Source organism: Gobio gobio, assembly GCF_949357685.1.
Source record: "Gobio gobio genome assembly, chromosome: 10".
Taxonomy (NCBI): Eukaryota; Metazoa; Chordata; class Actinopteri; order Cypriniformes; family Gobionidae; genus Gobio; species Gobio gobio.
The window spans coordinates 48,033,795-48,052,408 of NC_137116.1; the positions used below are offsets into that span (position 1 = coordinate 48,033,795).

General features: G+C 37.8%; 1 protein-coding gene and 1 long non-coding RNA gene across 6 annotated transcripts in view; one reads left to right on the forward strand and one right to left on the reverse strand.

The window, feature by feature from the left end:
- Positions 1-18,614, reverse strand: part of fnbp1l (formin binding protein 1-like) — an 80,465-nt gene that overhangs the window by 25,689 nt on the left and 36,162 nt on the right. For all 4 annotated transcript variants that reach the window (XM_079827581.1, XM_079827579.1, XM_079827580.1 and 1 more), the window contains exons 2-3: positions 11,148-11,263; positions 1,162-1,212 (exon numbers count right to left, since the gene is read on the reverse strand). In XM_079827581.1, coding sequence (XP_079683707.1) covers positions 1,162-1,212; positions 11,148-11,263 — 167 coding nt within the window. The remainder of the gene's footprint in view (positions 1-1,161; positions 1,213-11,147; positions 11,264-18,614) is intronic.
- Positions 4,598-8,826, forward strand: LOC307132945. Of its 2 annotated transcripts, XR_013817336.1 has the most exons (7): positions 4,598-4,687; positions 6,427-6,500; positions 6,738-6,785; positions 6,869-6,952; positions 7,103-7,308; positions 7,476-7,844; positions 7,943-8,826. It is a non-coding gene; the product is annotated as an uncharacterized lncRNA (long non-coding RNA). The 2 variants fall into 2 exon arrangements; XR_013817337.1 differs by lacking the exon at positions 4,598-4,687 and having other exon boundaries at positions 6,361-6,500.

Genomic DNA, 18,614 nt, shown 5'->3' on the forward strand with positions numbered 1-18,614 from the left:
CCTTAATATGTATTTTTTTTTAACTTTTGAACTATATCTTGTATGTGAACTAAAAGGTTTACGTTATGATACGGGACAATTTCTTGGACATTCAATGCCCTCATTAAAAATGAATTGCATTTATCACCAGTCACACACAGCTTCTCCTCAGGTTGCCGGCATGGCCCCTGGGGGCCGGCAGACTCTAGTCTATCTGTATGTTGATATTGACTTTGGGCCAGCCTGTACGGCATGACTAGCTCACTATATTAAAAATCCCCCTTCACAAACACACAAAAAGCTGTTCGTCTCTCCTCTTTAGGGATGTGTGTGTATTGAGAGGGCTGGACGGAGATGTTTTTGTCCAAAGCAAATGTCCCCCACCTCCAGGGTTGAGTTCTAATCAGCGGTCTGTCTGTACACTACATGAGGAATGTCCTGGGACAAAAACACATGCTGGGAGAAATTATGCCTATCTAATGGAATTCATTACGGGATATGGGAGGGTCTCGAGCTGACACCCATCGTATACTCCCCCGTTTCTGCTTTCAACCGTAATCTAGAGCCAACAGGGTAGAAACACGCTGGTTAGGAAAGCAACTACAGCCAAAATGTGCAATTAAATAATGCTATGAGCTAAAATTAAGAATGTATAAAATGTACAGTTGATTTCATTCTGTCATGAGATCCAATAGTAATGAATATCTAACAGTTTGAGGGTATTAGATATTGATTTTGAGTTTTATTTTAGTATTACTTAATACTCAATACTAAATTAATATTAATATTTGAATTAGTTATCATTTTAAGTTATATTATTTAGTAGTTTTTTATTGTACTTTCAGTTTTAGTTTATTTCCTCTATTTATATTTTATTTAATTCAATTAACAAAAATATTTGGATTTGTTTTAGACAGATATTGACTATCTATGAGGAAAGAGGCTGTAGAGTGATATGAGAGACATGAAACTAGCCTAGCAGGAAATCTTGTTCTCTGGACATCAATCAAATAAACAGTTTGAATATTTGCCCAAGATCAAGCCTTGACTGACCAATCGGAATCAAGCATTCTAGAGATACAAACACAAATCTTTTGTTAGCTGCCATTAAAAACATAAATAGCTGTCAAAATAACCCCTTAAATATCTTTGGAGCATTTGAATGTTTGCAATTTAACTCACCTGGGCTCATCATCTTTGGAGCGCTTGGGGCAATACTTCTTAACCAGACCCCTGTGGGGAAACAAAAAGAAATATTGAGAACTCACAGAGAAAACCTGCTCATGTTTTGAAAAGATCAAACAAACCCTCTCATTGGGGATTGTAATATCCCTTAACATCAAAATTAAAGTTATTCATATAACCACGAAGAGAAAAAGGATCCTGTCTAGTGTGTTTACTTGGAGCATCAGAGAATTAAAGTAGGCCACGGTAAACAGGCAAAACAAGTGATGGTATGCTAATCTGTCTTCCTTCTCCCCCCGTCCTACGCAATATAAACTCAAGGGAAGGGACGCAGAAACAAAATGTTATGTGGGAGCTCTTGAGAGAAGCTGTGCTGCTGTGCTCCGGCATGTTCCTCTCTTCAGGAATGGGGGATGGTGTGGGGGGTCCGTTGAGTGTGCTCAGGGAAGAAGACGGTCCCCTCCTCCCCAAACCCAGACCCCCATCGAGCTGAATTAATGATGTTTGTCACTTCCTTTATAAAAGCTTCCTCAAATCCACTTCATGAAACGGATCAAACAAAAACTCACTTCCCTTCTCTTTTAGTCTGGTTATGATTGGTTATGTACACTCATAGCTAAAGCGTCTCAGCATCCTTTTTCTGCTGCAGCAGAAACATCAAACTGATAATCAACAAAGACTTACTTGTTTTCATGTGAAAAGAAACACATGTTATGTTCGCTTCAAAGTCTAATGTTAAAACCTTTTTAACAGACAATAAACAGTAAGGGTGGGAATACAGTCCAATTTTTTTTTGTCAATGAGTGCATTTACTTGCATGTTCTTAAACCGATTTCCTTTAACAGCTTATAGTCAAATATGGCTTAAGAATAAACTGATCGATACAGCTAGATTTTTGCCCATTACCCCGATCTCGCCCGGCATTTAAACACCTTAACCTGCGTTCTGTCAGCTTATTAAAGTGTGCATGTGTGATGTGACAGGAAAGCATCCTTATACGGCAGATTTAAGCTCATCCAGCCACAGCAAGTGTTTCACGGTAAAGGAAAAAAAATATGTTGCAAACTCTGAGAAATATATATAAAAAAAAAGTGTTCTCATCTTGTGCAGCCAAAGGACAAGTGGCACAGTTCAGAATGAGTTACAAGTTTTCCCGCTGACATTTTGAAATACTCTGGGGTTTTTAATGGTATTGGGAGTGAAACACACTGATGCTTACGTTTTGACAATACCACTGGGGAATAAACTTTTTTTTTAATACTGTCTTGTAAACATGGTTTACTTGCATTGCCAGGTTATTGATTTGCATATTTCCATAAACTGATTTTTGGCAGAAACAGATACATTTTAAAAAAATGATGGTAATGTTCTTTGGCTCCATTCACCCCTCACTACAGAAACCCTTCAGAGAGAAAACAGTCTGGGTGTTGCCGTGTGTGATGGTCCGTGTGTCAGGGGGGGTTTACAGAGCATTGTGGGACCTGTCAGGTAGAATGAATGTGGTACTACATAAGAACCTACAATGAGATTTGAGAGGGGGGAAGAGGAGCGACTCTATAACCGTATCCAGGCAACAGCAGAACGTCCACAGGGACCAAGACATCCCGGGAGAGGTGAGGAAAGAATTGAGGATAGGAGAGGAGAGGAGGCCCCAGCTGCGTGTCCTTTGGCGAAAACACGGCGTGTCTCTCATTCTCAGTTTGATCTCATATCAAAACTTACAACTTAGAGCCTGCAGGGATTTTTGACCCCTGATGGCTCTCTCACCCTCACGCTGAATCCCAAGGCAGAACGCAATATTACCACATAAGGGAATGATGGAGGGAAGAAAAAAAAAATCAATAACGTGTCACTGCAGAGCTTGCAAGCTGGTTAATAAACTCAACCAAACGCACCCTATATCAGATTAATATTAACCTATTACAATTTAAATCAACACAAACGGACGTGAATGCGCACGTGAACTTCAGCGTGTTAGATTTTACAAGCTGGTTTGAAACGGAACATTTTGAATGCGCTCTTCCCTTAACACCGCTGATACACGGACAACGAATTCACACAGAAACAACATTTTATTAAAAACGTGTTCTCATTATAATGCTATGACAGATTAACTCTGCACATCATGCACTTAATTGTATTATTCATGATCGCAGTGTTTACAGACATCACTGCGCGTTTTCAAACTCATAACGAAAAACAACTTTAAATAAACTAGGTCTATACGTTCCCAGATAGCAAAAAATATCGGCACGGCTTCTTTTTGCCGCCGGCCCTAAGCTGTCGGCTATAGGTGCGTCCCGCTGGCGGTGATGAAACGTTTGCCGCCGAATACGTCACTCCCATTTCTTGCGAGATGCCGCGGCCGACTAGCCGGCGGGCCGCCGGCTTCATTTTCTCTGGCGGTTGCCTCCGCCTAATGGACCGCGGCCGGCTGGCGGCAAGCCGCTGTGAAATACAAGGATTTCTACTCTCAAATTCGACCAGCCACGTTGGCTATGTTTGGCTTGTTGGGAAATAGAGTGGAACTGACAGCATTTTAACTAGTTCTCACATTTGAAGCGATTATAAAATCATAATAGCCTATATGTGAATTATATCAAATATTAGTTTTTTTTGCTCCAAAGCCATTAGGGTTTATAACAGATTCTTGACTCTTGATTCCATGATAAGGTTAGGTTTAGGAAATTACATTTAAATTTTCACTTGATTATTTGCATGTCGAGTGTGTTTAAACAGTGTTGGTCAATTTGACCCATAATGGATGTAATATTTTTTTTTTTTTTTTTTAGCATAATAGGAGGGTTAAGAAAGTTTGAAAGTTCATTTTAGGATAACACTTATTTTTGTATTGCCCTTTTTTCTATTTCTTTTTGGACTGACTTTAAAATAGACATGACAAAAAATTAGAACTAACTTCATGACATTTTACTTTGTTTTCAAAACCCATATTTTTCTGAAAAACAAAAATATATTATTAATTATTTAGGAAAAATTCTACATTCATAAGACAAGAATAACTCAAAAGAAGCCCTCTAATATTACCTCTTATAAAGCTGATTTTTACAATATTTGAAACCCTCTCAAACATGAGGTCGCAAAACAAAAAGCTTACAAAAACAGAAACCTGAAAGCTTTTCAATTTCATGTGACTGCCTTAATATTATAAAGTATTTTCTATCTCAGAATTCTTATTTTTATTATTTATTTTATATACAGTGTTACATTTGTTGTTATTCTTTGTTCTACATATTCGGAACTGTACCACAATGCTTTATTATTTTTATTTTTCTCTCATTGTACTTTTTGTATTGTACTTGTCTATACATGTACTAATTTAAAAAAATAAAAAATAAAAAAAAAACAGAGAAGTACCTCCACCGGCCGAGAGGGGCAGTATACCTAAAAAAGGCGGAAGACAAACCGGTAAAACATACAGATTTACCAACAGCTGCCGCTCATCACATGGTTTTAGTATTTGAAGAGAGGAGATCAGAAAATATCCTCGACTACGAGCGTTTAAGTAAGTACATGTTTCCTTTTTGTGTCACACAATATTATGTTCATTTTTGATGTATATACCGGTAGGTTGTTTTAATTAGTTTGTTCAGACACGCACGCTGATATAGTGCACTATAGGGCTCGGGCGTATGACGTCATTACTTTGCGTGGCGGCCATGTTGATGGCCTCATTTGCTGCTACTCGGACTACTGCGCACTGTTTATAGACGTGCTCCCTCTCAGTCGTGTGTCTTAATTTGGCGTTATTATTGGAAACCATGGTAAACCGTTGCTGCATTGTGGGGTGTAACACTAGATCACATAATCGCCATGGGAAAAAGTTCGAAAATGGATTAACTTTCCACCGCTTTCCTGCTTGGAGACGCAACCACGGAGACCAAGTATGCTCGCTTGGATCGCGGCTGTAAGACAAACTGTTACCTGGGGATATGGTGTTGGCTGATCGCGGCTTTGACATAAAGGACAGTGTGTGGGACTTATGTGTGCCGAGGTAAAGATCCCTGCTTTCACAAAAGGACGCTGTCAGCTGGATGCAAGAGATGTGGGGAGCACAAGAAAAAATGCCCACCTCCGAATTCACGTGGAAAGGGTGATTGTAACCGTCCGCAACAAGTACACTATTTTGTCAGATAAAGTACCGATTCACATGGTGTTGCCAAGCAAGGACGAAGACATGACATTCCTCTATAAGATTGTGTCTGTATGTTGTGCTCTGACAAACATGAGCCCTAGCGTTGAAATAAAATAAATGTGCATTAAATACAGCCATAAGTGTCTGTTGCATCCATACCCACAATCTTCAAAATAAATATACTTAAATCAATATAATGTGCAAATGCAAGAAGTGTCACACAATCGCAATAACCGTATAATGTGCAAAAGCAAGAAGTGTCACACAATCAGATATTTTTCAGTGTTTATTTGCAAGTAGTGCAACCCGAGAACACAGAACGGTGCAGAATGCTTCAAGATAAAAGGTTAACGTTACATAGGCTTCATGGTCTGCAGCTCCTGAACCCATCCATTTGTGAACTGCAAATTTCATATAAATCCAAACCGTTAATAGTTCCAATTTTGTCCATATACCGGTCCCTGGCTTCCCTATTTAACGTATCTCGGTAAATTCCACATCCTTTTCGGGATTTTAACATAGTTTTTCTTTCTCCCAACTCTGCTTCTCCTCGTTCGATTTGCTGTATGTTTACATTCGCGAGGCCATCAACATGGCCGCCACGTCCCAGAATGCAACGCAACGCCCGAGCCCTATACACAGTGTTAGCTAACACGTGCTGTTTCGCCTTTTTTACACACTGAGTTCAAGCATGTTCTACATGTTAAAATGTATCTAGCTACTGTAGGTAAGTTAGCCAAAGCTTTACATCTAGAAAGACTTAAGTTTAACTTTTGGTGTTTTCTAACAAAACAGAATGATGTATATAGGTTATTTAAATTATTTTGTTAGTCCGAACAAGCATGCTGCTAGGTCAGTTTTAGCAAGTGTTAGCTAACATGTGCTGTGTTGCTACTTTTCTTCTAGCATTTAAGGTCATTTATGAGTTATTTCTCTGAACTGCTGTACTTATTATGTTTGAGGACAATGCAGTTTTCTTGAATCACTACACTGAATGAATACATTTTACTGTTCCACATTTGGCTGACCAGTTTTTCCCCCCACAGCATAGCTACTGTATATTCTGTATTTAACGTTAACAATGCGGTTTTGTTCACATTTTCTTGCAGATACCTTGACCAGAGCACAATCGGTTATCTTCATCCAAGAGACCTACTATTGGACAATCGTTTCGGCTTTCAAGGTAAATAAATTGTTAGTCACAATGTCTAGTTACTGGGCTATAAGGAGAAGAATATTGAAAGGAGTTGAGATGGACAAACAGGAAATTGCAGATGTTGGAAACTTTAACAGTATGGAAAATTGTGCCTGTAGTTGTTGTTTTATTTATATATATATATATATATATATATATATATATATATATATATATATATATATATATATATATATATATATATATAAAATATTTTTTATGTAGATTTCCAGAATGAGAACCAAGCCCTGAGGGAAAGCAATGCACGAGCAGGTGAGAACATGCACTCTTTCTTAAATTTTACTTTTTTGACTGTGATGTAGGTCCAAAATTACCAAATGCCTTTCATTTTGTAGCTTCGGATGACAGCGGCTCACTTCATGAGCAGGTGAAGCAAGTTGGGACAATGTTGACGACGTTTGCTCGTACTGGGCAATCAGGTACAACTTGCAAACAACACCTGTGGTTGTTGGTTTAATTCCCACTGGGGCCACCTGTACATGTAGTAGACCTAGTTGTAAATGTCATAGTTTAGTAGTTGAGGGACCAGGACTGACTGCTTTATTCTTTTATTCTGTGAACCCCTGTAGGTGCAGATCAGACCCTAATGCTGCGACGTCTTGGAGAGTTTGGCGATGTTGTGCGTAGCATGGACAACAAAATGGACACTATGCTGCAACATTTCAGTGCCAATGTGTCTTTTGGAGAGTTATCCCTGCCAGGGGGTCTGTTACTCCCCCTCGACAACCCATTTGGCGTTGCTTGACAACAGTTTGAGGCAGGATAAAGAGCTCCAGTAAGTGTGCTGATTTTGTTTATAATGCTGTAGGGTAATCTAAAAAGTAAAATTTAAGATTGTACACTGCATATTCTACAGTCTAAATCACAGCCTGTCACATTTTTATATTTATGTATGAGAAGCTTCAGAGATATGTAATTTGTAACACTTTTTTGTATTTTCAGCTTCGGTTTTTGGCAATCAAATGTGGGAGGGACCTAAAGACAACCGTGTGGCGAATGCTTTAGAGCAGGGGTCTCCACACTCGGTCCTGGAGGGCCACTGTCCTGCAGAGTTTAGCTCCAACCTCAAATAAACACACCTGAACCAGCTAATCAGTGTCTTACAAGGCCCTAGTTAGACATTGATTAGCTGGTTCAGGTGTGTTTAATTGGGGTTGGAGCTAAACTCTGCAGGACAGCGGCCCTCCAGGACCGAGTGTGGAGACCCCTGCTAGAGTATCTTCTCTAATCACCTTTCCATTAATACAACCTGGACGGGTGTAGGGGATAAAGCATGTTTTAGAGACATGTTCCTGAAGACCATTGTTCAAAGTAATATATATATAAATATATAAATTTGTTATATATTTAAGTAGATGTGTGTGGCCTTATGACATTCACATGGAATGACAGATCTGTATTTTCTACAGGAGCCATCCGGAAGAACCCGGCAACCCAGGATGCCACTGATGAGGCGGTCCAGGTTAACGTTATGCGTTACCTGAAAGGAGCATCTGATCGTGAAGGTGGAAAAAGACGCCGCACAGCTGAGAGGGACCCACAGCCGACCTCTTACACCTAGGCTGACTACTGACACCTGGAACCCTTTCTTTATCCTGCAGTCAGTAACATCAAGACCCCTAAAGAAGCCAGAAGTTTCAGGCTACACTCACCCAATCCACACTGTTCACTGTGGAAATTACTTTTTTTTTTATTCCCTGTGACCCTGCCTTGAAGGCAGCTCCTTGGATAGATATGGGATGGCGAGGTTGTTTGTCCTTTATATAGGCGCACAAGAAATCACTGAAGATAAGCCAATTTGCGCTGCCTCATTCTGGAGGTCGGGGAAAACCGGAGAACCCATAGTCAGGCTTGTTATAATGTTCTGTTCTACTACTGTTCTATTCTTCTCCAGAGCTTTACTCTAAATTATTACCATTTATGCTATTGTTAGAAGTGGCTTGTTAAATGTGATGTTATACCTCGATTTATTTGGTATCCTGCACATTCTTTGGTACCAAATATCCTCATTATTTGATATAATATTTAATGGTAATTCTTTTCATCCCAGAGCTGACCTATTTGTTATTAACAAATATTGTAAGTGTTATAATTTGCTTGTAAGGCTGTTTTTTTTTTTTTTTTAAACCAAAATTTAATTGGAAACATGCAGGTTCTTTAGTAAAAATGTTTTTTGTTATTTATAGGCCTATTTAAGCTTATTTATTGTCTGTTATATTTAATTTATATTATCTTGTATCATTGACAGTTAATGTACTTTGAAATGTGGAATAAAAATGCCAAATGGGAATTTATCTGGTTTGTTCAATTATTATCCATCATAAACTGCATGTTACAAATATATGAATAATAAATAAATATATATATTATTTATTACACAATAAGCGGAGGCAGATCGTTCGAAAAAAGCGTTTGCCTCCGCCGGGCCGCCTTCTGGTATAAAGGCGGCGGAACGGCGGTTTGCCTGCGGGCCGGCGGCGGTACGAAGGCGGTAGGAAGCCGGCTGCCGCTTTTAAAAAGCGGTTGCCGCCGGCGGTGCGCCGTCAAACGTGTTTGCGATTACGCAATTCTGACGCTTCTACAGCCGCCGGATCACCGCCGGTGGTCCGCCGACTCATTGCTATCTGGGTTACTGTTAAAATACTTTTACTGCTAAAAATACTGTTAAAAAATACGAAAACAGTATAGCAGTGCTGCATTACTAATATCAATGATTCTGAGAAAGAAATAGCATGTCTGAAAAGAATATGACCGTCTCTAAACCATATTATAATGTCGAGCATTAATGCATTTGATCTGAAACTGAAGAGAATGAACAACAGCCGGTATAACGGCTGCGCTTTGCTAGCTTATTAAGCTCAACCAAACGCGTTTTATATTAGATTAATCAGATATAGAAAACATAAAAGTAATCTTACAACGTGCATCTGCAGAAAAGGACGCGAATGCGCACATGAACTTCACGTGCTAGTCTGAGTGTTCTCGCTAGTTTCTCTGTGGATTTTCTTTAACAGCTGATACACGGGGAATTAAGCACAGAGAATTTACAGCATTCTATTTCCATCGTGTTCTCATTATAATGCGATGTAGGCTATGACAGATTGGCGCTGCACATCTTGCAATAACCATTTAATCACTGCAGTGCACGCCTCATTTTCACTTTATTTCGCCGCGCTCTGGAGGCATGCTGTAAAACGCTAACCAATCAGACCTCAGGTACGCGCAAAATGACGCAATAACCAATAAAAAAAAGAGACAATTTTTTTTAAAGTCAGGGCGATCATCGTTCTCATGATCGATGGTCGCTGTCACGTTCGAGTACTCGATTACTCGACCACTGTTGCCCATCCCTAAACATTAAGCTCTGTTAAATGTGCCGCTCGTCTGAAGAAAGAGAGAACGCAAACAGAGCTGAAAGAGCTTGAATGTGGCACTTTTTTTTTTAGATAAAACTACTATAGGATATAGTGCTGAAATATCACGATCACAAACGATCCTGAGTGCTTGTGGTGTGATCCGCACCGCTGTTTTGACGCTCTGTTCACTTCAACTAGAAACAGAAAATTGGTGCTACCGTTCTACCTCGCGGCCAGGATGGAAACATGCTGGGGTCCGGATGCGGACTGTGGTCAGCCATTTGAATATCATTGGTTTAGTTTGTGTAAAACTAGTAGCCTATAATTTGTTTGCCGTTTTTTGCACAATAAAATCTTTAGTGTTTAAATTGTGTTCATTGAACTGTTTTGAATGTAATTTGTATTGTGATCGGGAACAACTTCATTATTTGCGGGTGGTGGGGAAATCACAATGTCTGTCAGCCATTGGCACTGGACGATGGCATCGTCTATCGGCCAAACCCTAAACTCTGCATAGCCTTATGGAACGTGCTGATGATGTGTGATGTCTGCATGAGCAGGTGTGCGGAGGTCTGGAAATACATACGTTGACAGGCAGGTAGGACCATCCTATTATTGCATTCGGACAGAATGCAATGATTAGATTGACATTTTTGGTCCTGAGACTTCCACAGAAGATATATGTACATTTTGTAATATGTAGACCATCTATTATTGATTGCTATCAGGATGTAAAGAGAGTTTCAACCAGTATAACAAAAAGTGTTTTAAGTGTAACATTTTGCTGTTGCCACTAATAAAAGCACAGGAGTGGCATGCATTTTTCACGTTTTAATGTGCAATTTTAAATAACAAACTGAACTTTGTGTGTGATATCAATGAGCAAGCAGTTTTTTATGATAATCACAGGTTAAGAGTCAGACATTGTTAATGGATTGTTGCAATACTTGTAAACTTCAGGGATTGGTCACTATAATTGACTAGTCAACCAAATTCATCATTATACTACACAGGGCTTCCTTGTGACCTTAGTCAACTAGTTGTTCAAGAAATTTTATTCTATAAGTATTTAGTTATGTGCATCTCTAGTAAACATGGCTACAAAGACTGAATCTGAATCAGTGCTTCAGTACCACTCACTTCATTCATTTTTTAATAACCTATTTATTCCATGTTTTATTAGTGCAATAAACCCCCTCACAGATGTCAGATGAGTCCGACGGAAGTTGCTGTTTAAGACATGTTGTTAGATGCTTACCGTAGCTGCTTTGCATAGACCTGCTCGATCTCCAGACGCTCCTTGACGAACTTTGCATAGCGCTCTAGGAAGTCGATGCCCCACTGTGTGTGTTTGTCGAGATTCTCGAACTGGTCCTGTTCAAGGAAGAAAGCGGAAAAGAGAGAGAGGTTCAGTGAGAGGGAGTTTGATCTGTCACTGGGCTGCTGGTGCCAGACAGGAAACATGAATATGGAAGGACTTGTTTGAAGAATATTAAATATTTGCAGGGTGAGTGCAGAATATAAATCAACGCTGAATAAACATTCACATAACAAACAAGGATTGTTCATTGCTTTGAACACATTTTCATCCAAGTCAAGATGAAAATCACTCTTCCCTTTATAGGGCATATTTTAAAGTTAAGTCAAAGTTTTGGCAAATCCTCTGCAGTTATGTATCCTGCTATAAAAACATATTAATTAATTAACCATTTCAGTCGTATCCAATTCTCTGTGATTCTATAGGCCATCTCTTGCCATACGCGAGAGACCATCCATTAATTTTCTTGCCGATAATTTATCCGGGGTAGGTCACCGGGGGCCTGTACCATGATGGTAGTTTAACAAGCTCAGGGTTACAGGATTAGATGAGTCGACAAAACCAAAGCAATCAATTCAGGCTTTGTTGGTCCCGTGATGATGATCATCAACTTTTTCTGTCAACTCAGGCTTTGATCCTGAGTTTAGGAGATTAGCTGTGATCAGCCAATCATATGCTGTGGAACAGTAAAACTGTGATTCACTTTTCGCGAGAAAAGCAGCAAAATTCACTTCCCTCTTCTGCAGAATATTATATGACTGAAAAATATTAAGAATTTAAAACAAATTTACACAGCAAGAAGAAAACAGCGGTCTATGAAAAAGGACAACAAGAAAAATCGAACTACGTCAGTGAAAGTAAAAGTTATGAAGTTAGTTTAGTTGATATAGAGAGAATTGAACATTTAAGCTGACATGTAGTCATTTTATCGCTTTATTTATTGATTTTAAAGCTTATTTGTATGACCTTTATGTAGGCTATATATATTAATTTTTACTAAGTGCCTATTAACGATTGATTAACTAAAATGAATGATACATGTGTAATTGATTACATAAATGATTTCTAAATCATTCAAAATTAATATTATAAATAAGCATTGTTAAAAGCCATACGCTTTTAAAAAACATTTGCTAGTGACTAGTGTTAGACCAATATATCGGCCGGCCGATATATCAGGCCGATATTTGCAATGTTTACATGTATCGGCATCGGCTGATACAAGGCTGCTGCCTTCGCCGATATTTTTTTTCCCTGCATTATTTACAGACAGGCGTCCACAGGGCAGCTCTCACCGTCTTCAAACTGTCTTGCTCTCCCTTGCGCATATTAATCAAAATCAATTGAGAATTGACACGATGGTAAAAGGTCAAAAGACTTAAGTTTCACGTGGAGCATTGGGAGATTTTTTCCTGAATTACCGCTGGTGTTGCTCTACAAGAGATTAAGTTAAGTGCACCTACACTCTAAAAAATGCTGGGTTAAAAATAACCCAAGTTGGGTTGAAAATGGACTAACCCATCAATTGGGTTGTTTTAAGCAAACATTTAACCCAACCGCTGGGTCAAAACAACCCAATTGCTGGGTTAGTCCATATTCAACCCAACTTGGGTTATTTTTAACCCAGCATTTTTTAGAGTGTAACCATTAAATGACTAGGTTGTAAACAGTTTTAAAATGAAGTACAGTACAGTCAGTGTGCACTTTATTATGCTGCTTGCTTGTTGATACTGTGTGCAATAGTGTAATTATTTTATTTATGCTTAAATATTTATTTTCAGAATTTATTTTCACCACTGAACTCTAATATAAAATAAATAAAATATTTAAAAAAATGAATTAAAAAATATATATAAAATATAATTTTTTTTAATGTAAAATATAAAATAAATAAAACATTTAATAATATAAAAATATAAAATAAAATAAAACAAAATAAAATAAAATAAATAAAAAAATTTAATATATAAATATAAAATAAAATATAAAATAAATAAAATTATAAAATAAATAAAAAAATTATAATATAAAAAAATAGAAAATAAAAAATAGAAAATAAAATAGAAAAAAATTATTAAAGAAAATAAATATATAAAAGAAAAAAGAAAATGTAAAAGAAAAAAGAAAAAATAGAATAGAAAGAAATTGAAAAATACAATAAAATAAAAGTAATTCATATAAAATCCCTATAATATGGATTAAATCTGTATTAAATGTCCATCGGATGATGAATATGTACATATTCTGGATAAAAATTGCAATTGCAAATCCAGGTTTGTTTATAGGACTGCACAATTTGGCCATCATTCTTGGATTATATATCAATATGGCTTTATAATAATAATTATAATAATGACTAAATAAAAATATTAAAATCACTAAAATTTTTAAAAAAAAAACATTATTTTACAGCACAACGGCAAAATGACTATGCTAGTATTTATGGCTCTCCTAATTTCATCATTTTCAAATGTTAGATTATTAAACTTAAAGTATGGGAAGATGGCTGGAGCATGTTAGGCTAAAAATAATAAAATAAAATATAAAATAGAATAAAAATAATAAAATAAAAATTTAATATAAAATTAAATTTAAAATAAAAAATATAAATAAAATATATTTTATAAATAAAATATATTAACAATAGTGTAATTATTTTATTTAAGCTTAAATATTTATTTTCAGAATTTATTTTGACCACTGAACTTTTTTTGTTCTACCTCACCTGTTTTTAATATTTGTTAAATAATGTTTTTTTTAGTTCAATAAATGTTCCTTTTTTTAAATTGTAAATTTTAAATTGATCATTGTGTCATTTTTATGTTGTAAATTGAGGGAGCAAAAGCAGTATCGGCTTCAAATACCGGCTCAAGAAAATCGGCAGCCCGTATCGCTCATCGGCTAAGGCTGATGAAAAAAAATCGGTATCGGCATCGGCACTAAAAAATCCATATCGGTCGACCCCTACTAGTGACCGTTAAGTTGGAGTAGAAACAGGGGGAAGTGACTTTATTGCATCAGAGATTTGACCCTTTGCTCTCACACACACCTACAGACAATTTAGCGTCTCTAATTCACCTATACTGCATGTTTTTGGGATTGTGGGGAAAACAACAGAAAGGACACAGAAAAGACTCCTGGCTCAACTAGGGCTCGAACCGGGGACTTTCTTGCTGTGGAGGCAACAGCGATACCCACTGAGCCTAACACCAAACATATACTGGGCTGTAAATATAGGTACCAGCCTGCTTTACAACATCTCGCTGCTTTTATCTGTTATCTCACACATGCTGAGAAAGATTCCGCCTTCTTCATCCAGGCAGGTTGGATGAAGAATCGGGTGAGCTGAAGGTTCCAGCTCAAGACTGTTACATCACATTCCTCACCACCAAACCCACAGCACAGACACGGTGGATCCAAACAGTCCATCTGGGTTCTGAGCAACAAACAACTCTACGGAGGAGTAAGTGACACCTACAGCTTTACATTCTAGGTCTATTTATGGTCAAGCCTTGGATGTAGCCAGACTGAGAGCGAGAACAAGAAGCATCTAAAGTGAAACACTGAGAAGCCTAGATAAATAACCTTTTTGTTGTAGAGGGATCACAATCACTTTAAATGTTGCAACTTTTTGTTAGCAATTATATACAAATATACATTAAATAAACAAAATCAAATATATCATTTTAAGTCATTTTAAATAATGCATTTTAAAAAATGTATTTATTTATTTTTTACTTATTTTCTCTTTTTTTGGTCACAAATGTGACCATTGCAGTTGAAGTCTGGAGCCCTGTGAGGTCTCAGACTGAAGACCTGTCTTTATGAACTGTATGTGAATGCAGCCACAGGCTGTATATTCTCAGTCTGTCATAGGTCAGACGGGGCTTTATGATGATGATGATGATGATCTCTGAGAAGTAGAGACTGAAAGAGAGAGAGACAGACAAGCTGTGTATTAGCCTGAGGCAGAGCCAGTCTGTTCACGGGGGGCACAACACAGTCTATCCACTGTTCAACAGGAGACAAGAGACACACAGTAATGCAGCTTCAAAGACTTGATCACAAAACCAAAATTACTACTATGTAACAAACTAGTAAAAAAAAAAAATAATTTGTTTGTAACAAATTTTGTAATCTCGATTTGTTGGTTGTTTGTGACTAGTCAACATTAGTCAAATATCATGACCTGAATGATGACATGATCATTTTAAGGCACATTACATGTCACTGATTATGTCCACAGTCCAACCTGGGGTTAAGACAGCTAGCAGGTTTTGAACTTACAAGCTTTTGTATTCCAGCTCAGATCTTAAACCACTACACCACATGTGTTCCCGCCAGGGGAGAAGAGGAGAGATTTGTTCTGGAGTTCTGGCACTGACTCTGTGAGACAGGCTGAGATGAGAGGCAGCCAGCGTACTTCCTCCACTGGAGAACAATGAACAAACGCTTTTACAGCACCTTACGGAGTACAGCACAGATTACAAATTCATTTAATCAGCCTCACCCTGAGGACTTCTGATGATCGTCATCAGGTACAGAACACACGACTGATGAGAAACGCTGTGAAACCCATTGGCGAACCCAGCAAAAGATCCATGACAATTACATGATATGACCAAGAACAGCAACTGCAGGACGGCAATGACACATTAACACACTGACCCCAACAAAATGTACACAGATCACAGATATAAACATTAGTCGCAAAACTTTTTTAGAAATAAATGGTAAATGAGCTCTTGACCTCTGAGTTTACTCTATGACTGACAGGCCAAGCAGAGTCAGTATCGCTACTGACTCTGCTTGGCCTGTCAGTCATAGAGAAAACTCAGAGGTTTACATGCAAAAAATTGTCATTCCGATTAAAATCATTCCGATTGAAAGATTCCGTGGACTGTTTGTGTTTACATGAGACGTTATCTAAACCGATCTGGTGTTTACATGTGCTGATGCTTTCAATCGGAATCATTTTGTAACATGCGAACACAGTTTGTCTGCCGCATCAGAAATGTCGACGCCGTCCTCTCCAGCAGATGGAATGAGTTCCCGGTTGCCATGGCAACTCTCAACAGCCACCAGGACTTATACAGTTTTATAAAAACTATTTATTTGTTGTAAGTGTAAGAATCATCTCAGAAAAATACATTCTTCTGTCAGGCACAGTTGAAGGAAAATAGTGCCTGCTGGGACAAACGTCAAGATTAGATGGTGTAGCCATTCCAACATTATCTGGAAATAAAAAGTTTAACACCTCTGAAAAATTTACTTTCCTCTCTAGTCAACATTATAGCCTGGTGGGAGCGTGGTGCGCGCTCTTCAGTGGTGGAGCCACTTCGTATATCACGTCACAGAACGTTGAAAAGGTTTATCCCACCCCTCTCAATTTCATTCAGACAGGGCATTTTCATTCCAATTGAGGTGCTTATATGGAGCATTTTCATTCGGATTGGACTTTTAAACCGATTACAGTGCGCCATGTAAACGCACCTAGTGGTAACACTAACTAAGAATGTGCAGTAATTATTTAAGCATATTTATTAATCATTATTCAATAAGGATGCAGGATATTAAAATTCTGGTCAATACAAAATAGCCAATAATGATGTCAATGTTATGGCAGATCACCAAGTTATTAAAATCAATCCAATGTATACAGGGATGTGCAGAGTGTTTCTCAAGGGATCAAATGTAAAAAAGGGAAATCTATCACTATGGAGTAATTCCAATTTAACAATTACTACAGTCATTGTAAACAGTCTGTGTGGTCACAATTATGAATACTCCTGAAATAAACTTTGAGCTTCTTTTCCATTTAATGGCAGCTGGCAAATCCACTTGCATGACAACTGACGTAAAATAAACGATTAGGCTTAGGATAGCCAATATCGATCAGCTAGGATTTTTTTTTCTCTCCTTGAGATCGGTTCGGGACATCCCTACTACAAATGAATTGAGACATCACAGCATTATAATGTACAGTATAAATATTCAGTACATGAATATTAATGTTTATTTAATATGTAAATTTGTAATTTGTAAATTGAATATGGTCAACAATCAGCTAATATATCATAAATATAATCCAGCCATAACACTTAAAATCCAACCTAACACTTCAATAATTCAATAACACAGTCAAGTCAGTCGGGCTCATCTGTTCAGTGGCTTGTATTTTGAGCTGACTTGATGTTTTCGTTATACTACTGACAGCATCTTATTTAACTAATGAGTGCATCCCTAATATATCAGAGAATGAGAGAGAGCGAGAGCAAGAGCGAGAGAGAGCGAGAGCGAGAGCGAGGGAGAGCGAGAGAGAGAGAGAGAGAGAGAGAGAGAGAGGACGATAAAGTGCAATTAAGATAAAACTGGAATCTCTTCGCTCATGCTCTGTTTGCACACAAGATCAGTAGTTAATGATTACTCTGGGCTAACTCTCATGACAGACTTTAGGCAGAATCTTGCCCACCTTCAAAACACAGCGAGCCATTCAACGACAGCACCTGACAATCACATCACATGGGGTGGGAGGTTTAAATCCAAATTAGCTCCCTAGAACTGATGAGTGTTGCATAAACATAATGCAGACGCGTGTGGGTGTTTCTCCAGGCCGGGAGGGAGTATTACGCACAGTCCTGTCGGTTCAATGCCGGCCGCTGCTGAAATCGAGGAAATCACCTTAGCAGCACGCTGATGCTTCACTCAAGTGGAAAAACAGCATCCCCCCCACCATCTGCCAGCCTTTAAGTGTCATTTAACACACATGCATACATGGCGTTTAAGGTAAAAATTCTGAGATCACTCATATCCACATACTGTACATGTACTAGGGACATTTTCAAAATTAATGCAGTGGGCTATCTGAATGACTAGAAAACTATCTTATGTTAAAGAAGCCCAGTAAAATTAGGCTGGCTTAGAATTATAGCCACAAGAAACGAATCAGACACGTTTCTTAGGGACATATGGACAATGCTATTGGCACTCCTTTATTTAAAAAAAGCGTTTTAAATATGTAAATGTAATAAGTGAATGCATTCTTAAAAATGTAATGTAGTCTTTAGGTGTTTCAATATTGCATGCCATTATTCTATAGTCCAAGTAATTATTCTCGTACTTTTGGCTTGGCCATTATTCGTTATTAAAGTATTATAAATACTAACATGCATCTTACAAAAATTGGCACTAGAATTACTATAGTGTACTTTAAAGGACATAAGAACAGTCCCCAGCTCTAAACTCTTAAAGGGTTAGTTCATCCAAAAATGAAAATTATCCCATAATTTACTCACTCTCAAGCCATCCTAGGTGTATATGACTTTCTTCTTTCAGCCAAACACAATCAGAGTTTATATTAAAAATATCCTGCCTCTTCCAAGCTTTATAATGGGATTGAATGCTACC